The 6,951-nt window shown below is 43.8% G+C and overlaps 1 protein-coding gene across 5 annotated transcripts in view; it reads left to right on the top strand.

The window, feature by feature from the left end:
- Positions 1-369: 369 nt before the first annotated feature.
- Positions 370-6,951, top strand: part of epb41l5 (erythrocyte membrane protein band 4.1 like 5) — a 28,503-nt gene continuing 21,921 nt past the window's right edge. For 4 of the 5 annotated variants that reach the window (XM_024287074.2, XM_036209744.1, XM_036209746.1 and 1 more), the window contains exons 1-3: positions 370-558; positions 2,553-2,764; positions 5,636-5,740. In XM_024287074.2, coding sequence (XP_024142842.1) covers positions 2,585-2,764; positions 5,636-5,740 — 285 coding nt within the window. In that variant the 5' untranslated portion in view covers positions 370-558; positions 2,553-2,584. Of the gene's footprint in view, positions 559-639; positions 758-2,552; positions 2,765-5,635; positions 5,741-6,951 lie in introns of those variants that run through there. The other variant, XM_036209745.1, reaches the window with a different exon arrangement.

The raw sequence follows: 6,951 nt of genomic DNA, 5'->3' as shown, positions 1-6,951 counted from the left end.
GTGTCTTCTGGCAGATGTTCCAGAGTTCCCAGACTGCTCATTCTGTCAGGGAGGGAGGGGCACTGTCATTTGAACCCTTTAATAACTTAAATCTAACCGACTTGAAACTATATTTAAGATAATTTGGATTCAATGGACTTATCTTAAAGTTATATGTAAGTTTACCTGATTTGGTGGTCCACTACTTTGATGTTTGCTCTTTTTTGTGTGAAAAAAGTAAAAAAAAATAAATAAATAAACTAAATCAAAGTTCGTCTGATAAACTATTTTCAGTAGAATCCCGGAGGAACGAGCCGCGTGCGTCTTTAAAAATGCTAATAGAGCTTTTGTTGGGGATTTGTGGTGACGTCACATCCGGCAGAGAGCCTGACTCCTACTTTTTTGTTGGGATCTGGGAAAGAAAATTCTCCTGCGGAGGTGACGGAGGAGAACTCGGGCGGAACCTTGAGGAGCAGAGGAGCGCGGCGGAGCCCCGGGGATGTGCGAGCGTCCCCCGCAGCCGTGACCGCGCGGGCGGCGGGCTTTGGCGGTGAAGTCCTCCTCCAGGGAGCTTTTTCTGTAAGTATCCCATCATCCAGACGTCCGCGCGGCTACAAGTGTATCGGGGCGTTGTTCGTTTTGCTGTCCGGGGCTCGCTCGCGGGGCCGGAGACTAACACACTCCCGGCGCTCGCTCTCAGCGGCGGCTCCGCGGGGTTTTCCGAGCGCACACCTGTTGCTCCTGTCCGCCTCAGGTGCTCCAGGCCCGGGCCTCACCGGTGAGGATTAAACTGTTTTCGTGGTTTGATGGAAACCCCTCTGTCGCGGTGGACACTCTCCGCGGGGTTTAGGACGTTTTTCGGTGCCCTTTTCCCCACGAACGGAGAGTTTTTCGTCATCTCGGAGCCGGACGGCTAGCTAACGTTTTCTCGGGGTTACGATGTTTGACGAGATTCTGTGACCGACAACAAACTTATGGAGCTGAATTAGAGCCAATATTATATAATTATTTGGAGCCCAATGAAAACAAATTGACAAAAAAAGGAAAAGAAAATGTCAGAAACTTTTTTTGCTATTTGAACATAAACGTAATTATTTTCAGCTACAAATGTTCGGGGTTTTTTTAGGTTTAAAAACTAAAAATTTCAATTTCATAACGTTTTGTTTCCACTTTCAGCTATTACAACTACAATCGAATCTGAAAATTTCAAAATCAAAGACAAAACAAGAGTTGAAATAAAAAAAAAAGTTTTGAAACTTAAAAACAGAACATTTGAAGCTGAAAATAATTACGTTTATTGAAGAACAGCAAAAGGTTTTAGACATTTGACTTCTTTTTTTGGCCAAACACCAGGTTTATTTCTTTTTTTTCGTAATTTGTTTAATTTGAGTTTCCAATAATATTGGCCCCAATTTAGCTCCATACAAACTCCCAGTGGTCTCCGGGGACTTTAGTCCACGGATTTCCTTAAAAAACTTTAACGAGAAAAATGACAAAGATTTAGATTTCTACTGGATCCGAGTCACCTAATGATGATTAAACTCCAGTCAACATGAATGTGGAGCAGCTTTATTAATCCATTTCAATTCACTAATCAATCAGTAAGACCGGAAGTGTAACTTTAATGAATAAAATGTTGTTTCAAATTAAAATTCCAGCCTTTTTTCCTGAATAAAGTCCAGTCATGTTTTAAAAGTGTCACTAAAAACGCTGTTATATGTTCACTGTTTTGTTGACGGTGACAGTACAGCGGTGATGATCTCACCTCAGAGGACTGTGGGTTACCTTCACTCCTTAATTCAGTCCATCATGACTTCATTCTGCGGTTCTGTGACTCCGACGCTCCTGAAAACCATTTCTCAGGTTTCAGTCCTGACTTTTTCTTTTGTTCTGATCAGCTTCTGTAAACACAGATTAAGCTTTCCCAACCATGATAGTACCACCACCATGTCCAACAGAGGGTAGAAGTGCAGTTTGCAGTGGAGATTCCTGGTGTGGTTTCTTAAGCAGCCGTGAAGGTTGTGAAAACACGGCGCTGGTTTGTAAAGCTCACCTGCAGCCACACCTGCATTCTACACTCACAGATTTGTGGGCGTGGACAGTAACGCCGCAGGGTTTGATCTTTGCACGTGTGTATCTGAACAAAGACAACAGTTTGGAAACGAGGGGAAGTTGGATCTTTGACACACGGTAATGCTCTGGTTTCTGAGAGCTCTGCTCCATCAGAGAGGTCCAGAAGCAGCAGCTCTTGTCATATTTTTAGTGGTTTTTTCTGTCTTTTATGAAAGGCTATAAACACAACCATTTGTCGGTTTGGTAGAGCGATGTTTTTCTGCTTCTAGTCTAAAATGCTTATTAGATCTTCATAAAGTGTGTCCATGTAGATGTTTTATCTGAGCTGCCAAACACCAGGAAGTGAGACGTTTGTGTTCCAGCTGATAACGCAGTAAAGCTCCTTCTGTCTTTGGATGTTTTGTTTCTAATCTTGAGACCGCCTCCCTTTGCTGAGCTTGGATTCTCAGCTGAAACTTGAGCGTCCCTCAGCTTCATGTTGGTGTTTTTTTCCTCGCCAGGTTTGGTGTTGTTGCCCCCTCCCTCACCCATCATGCTGAGTTTTCTGCGCAGGACGCTGGGCCGCCGCTCCATCCGTAAACACGCGGAGAAGGCGCGGCTGCGGGAGGCCCAGCGCTCCACCACCCACATTCCTGCTGCCGGGGACGCAAAGTCCATCATCACCTGCCGAGTTTCCCTGCTGGACGGGACGGATGTCAGCGTGGACCTGCCGGTAAGGAGGGGGGCGGAGCTTCCTCTCAATCCTGTTAGAAGTTCTAATACTTTTTTATGAGGAGTTCAGAAAAATTCCCAATAATTTCTTGCTTGTCCTTTTTTCTGCTGGATGTTTTTCCTGAAACAGACTGTGTGAATCTGAGGCTTGAACCGTCAACCTGCTGCTTATCGTGAATCTGAATCGATACATTTATGAACCGGTTTAGAGTAATGTCAGCTTGCTGTGGCGGAATGCTGAATAAATCCACGGCGCTGCTGGAGCGCTCAGTCGAGCTGATCCTCCAACGCAGCTTTTGCCTTGTTTGAGTCTTTGTTGTTGTGGGATGCTCGTCGTTTCCTCCACCAGCTGGACCGTCTGGGAATTCCCGCTCTGTTACGGATGGGTCAGGACTGCAGGGAGGACAGTCCAGCTCCCAGGAGGGCTGCCACAAACGATTATTTTAATAGTCGATTAATCACTGATTATTTTTTCTGATGAGTCGACTAATCGTGGCAGCCCTAGTCTGCAGGACACTTGCTGTTCCGTCACTTGATTGTGCGTTTTATGTCGTAGAACTTTTTCTGCTTTTACACAGATGCGATCTGAACCAGTTTTTTGGACCTCACATTACAAAAAAGTCTGTTCCTTCTTTAAAAGTCTTTGATTGGGTCTGAAGCAGAGCTGAATCTTGAGGCAGCGTTTTGTCGATGATTTTATTTCAGCTGTTCCTGATTCACCAATATGTCAATTTTGATTAAATGAGTCACATGACCATCAACCAGATACCACGCCCAGCTCTGCAGTGCCTTTTTGTCTCATTCAAAATAGTTGGATTCTCCTCTATAAACCACGATTTCCCAGAATCCCTTGTTCCGGAGCTCGCTGCTCCACAGCCTGAATAAGACGCTGACGTCTCCTTTGATAGATGATCAACAGAAATATGAATGTATCAGTTTTATTCACATCTGTGTTTTTGAATGAGGTATCAGTTGGTTTATGTTTATTAGCATAATCTGGATTTAATGGAAACAGTGTAATTTGGAAGTTGTGTTTTCTGATCATTTCTATAGTTTCAATGGTAAAACAGCTGCTGTGATTTTAGTGTAGTCGTTACCTCAGTTTGATACTTTTGGACATCATTTATAACGATGTCAGTGTAGTCTGTGCTCTGCTACAGCGCTGTCTGAATGTTTTTGTGTTGTACGTGCGTATGCGTACGTGTGCACGTCTGTCTTGACATGGGTATGTCTGCATATGTGTATGTCAGCGTGTGTATTCATATGTCTATGGGTGTGCATGTGTGTGCATGTGCAATAGGGGCTGCCACGATTGGTCAACTAATCAACTATTAAAATAGTCAACGACTAATTTAATAGTCGATTAATCGTTATTTTCTCATATATGGAGTCAGAGTGTAGTACAGTTTGAAGTGTTAGCTTTTTGTACTATTTTGGCATTTATTAAGGTTTTTTGGGCTATTTTGGAGTTCGGCTAATATTTCAGCTACGTGCTAACTATTTTGGCTAACTTAGGCTTTTTAAAAACATTTTTAGGCTAATTTGGCATTTAACTAATATGTTAGCTGGCTATCAGCTTCAGAGTTCTTAGCTATCATTTTCAGCATCTTCAGCGGCCAAATTCAGCTTCCAGCATTCACACTAGGATTATCACAGGTAATGATATATCCAGTTTTCAGTTCGTTTAAAGCTAATGATGGTCCAAATGTGTGTTTTAAGTCCACTTTGCACATGACTCAGTCGACTAATCGTAAACAATAATCCTTGATAAGTTGACTATTAAAATAATCGTTTGTGGCCGCACTAGTGTGCATGTGTGTCTCCATCTTTGTGTGTCTGCGTATGTGCGTCTACATGCATGTGTGTTTTGGATCCCACAGCCAAAGACCATCAACGCCCACACTGAGTCCAAACAACCTCTCAATTAAATTTGTTGACTTCCTGCTTTTCTTTCTGCTTCCTGCCTTCTTTATTTGTCTTTCTTTGGGGGGGGGGGCAGTCACCAGCAGACAGAAAGTTTCTGGCCGTATGAAGGTTTTCATCTCGTTGGATCTGAAGGTCTCCTCCCACAGTTCCTGCATCATAAACACTGAACAGGTTCTAAATTATGGGATGGAAATGTCAGACTAGAACATGGTCGGTCTTTTCTTTTGCTGGAAGGTTTTAAAGGAGCGTGTTTCTTTAAAGGAGCGTGTTTCTGCGGTCTTGGGTCCGGGGGCTGTGGGGGGGTCTCCTGCAGACAGAGATGTTTGCTCACCAGCAGACAGGCTGCAGACAAAGCTGCAGCTCCAGAACAAGACCCCCGGACGACGCGCATCAATGCACAATAAGCCCTTTGTATTCCCCCCCCCCCTCTCTGCGGGCACTTTGGGGGTGCACCATGCCAGCTAACATGGGGCCAGCCCCCCCGAGCTGAGCAGATATTTGGGGAGAGCGTTTGTGTTGAAACCAGGCCAGCCGTGGTACAGCGTCCTCGCCTTCATGGCTGGACACGGTCGCCTGCGCAGTCGACAGCTCGACTGCTGGGATGTGCAGCCGTCTGCATGGGGGAAGCTGTTGCGGAGTGTGAGTGTGCATGTGAGCGTGCATGTGAAGGAGCTTTCCCAGGGCCAGCAGCTCAGGCTGTACCTGGTACGCCTCGTCCCACTGAGACGTGGATCTCTGCTTTCAGCCGCTGTCTGCTCAGTTTAAACCAGGAATCTTCAACAGAATTAAGAACTTTCTTCTTCTGTGTTTTTGTGTATGTGCTCGTACACATGAAAGTACTCTCAAGTATTTCTTCTACTGCTGTGTTGGTCTATTTTGTTCTTGTTCCTCTGAGCTCCTCGTTCCTGCAGGAGTTCTCCTTCAGTCTCCTGTTCTTCCTCCTCAGAAAAAAGCCAAAGGTGAGGAGCTGTTCGAGCAGATCATGTATCACCTGGACATCGTGGAGAAGGACTACTTCGGCCTGCGCTTCATGGACTACGCTCAGGTTCCAGTAAGTCGTCCCGACCGCGGCGGTTCCGTTCCAGAGCCGGACCTGTTGGTTCTGTGGGGTCACGTTGAACACGGACCTCCAGGTTCCTTCATCCGTTTGTGTGGCGTCTCTCTGACGGGTAGCACGGACCTTAACGTCTTCCTCGCTTCTGGAGGGGGAGGGGGGGTGAGGAATGTGGGGGAGAGCAGAGGAGGAGAAGGAGCTGTGAGTTCCTGTTATCAGACGGGTTCTCTGTGAAGATAAACTGACGTTCAGTTTGCATCACGCTGCATGCACGTTTGTGCTGCAAGGGTCACGTGACCCTGACGTCCTCCACCTTCATTATGAAGCTCTTCATCAAACTGGACCAGGTCTGATGAAGCAGAGAAACAAACTAAACCAGGAAACACTTTGGTTTGAGAAGAAAAATACAAAAACTGTGTATTTTATATATATATATATATATAAATATAGCTATTCATCCCCTCTTTTGGAAGTGTTTCTGTTCCATCCGATTCTGAATTACTTAAACCTCTGAATTTTCTTCTTTAATTTTTTTTCAACCCTTAATCTTTAAGCGGCAACATTTTATGCTCCAAAATATTATTTTCTATCGTAAATATTTTAGTGTTCTTAATGCCGAGACTCAACTTTTCATTGGGAAAACTTCGCCTTTTCTGTCATTTGAACAACTGACGTCACGTCGGTGTTTTGATTTGATTGACTAGAGCAGGAGTATCAAACTCAATCACACAGGGGCCAAAATGCAAAACACTCCTGAGGTCGCGGGCCGAACAGGATAAACATTTATTTAACACTCTAAAACTACATTTTTAAAACTTTAAAACCATAACTTTTCAACATAATTATGAACTAGATATATACAATTACCTGTGATAATGCTAGTGTGAATGCTGGAAGCTGAATTTAAATGTTGAAGATGCTAGTAACCCTAATCCTACTGAAATGAAACGCTGAAGCTGATAGCGATCTAAAATATTAGCTAAATGCCAAAACAGCCTAAAGAAAAATATATAAATATAAAAAAAGAAACTTAGGTTAGCCAAAACAGCTAGCATGTAGCTTAAAAAAAATCTAAACTTCAAATTAGCCTAAAAAATCTTAGTAAATTCCAAAATAGTCCAAAAAGCTGCAGAATGCCAAATTTAAAAACTTTAAAACTGTAACTTTTTAACATAATTCTGAATAATAAAAAGACAGGAATATTATTC

This window comes from Oryzias melastigma, linkage group LG21 (genome assembly GCF_002922805.2).
Source record: "Oryzias melastigma strain HK-1 linkage group LG21, ASM292280v2, whole genome shotgun sequence".
Taxonomy (NCBI): domain Eukaryota; kingdom Metazoa; phylum Chordata; class Actinopteri; order Beloniformes; family Adrianichthyidae; genus Oryzias; species Oryzias melastigma.
This window is presented reverse-complemented; position numbering and strand designations above follow the sequence as displayed.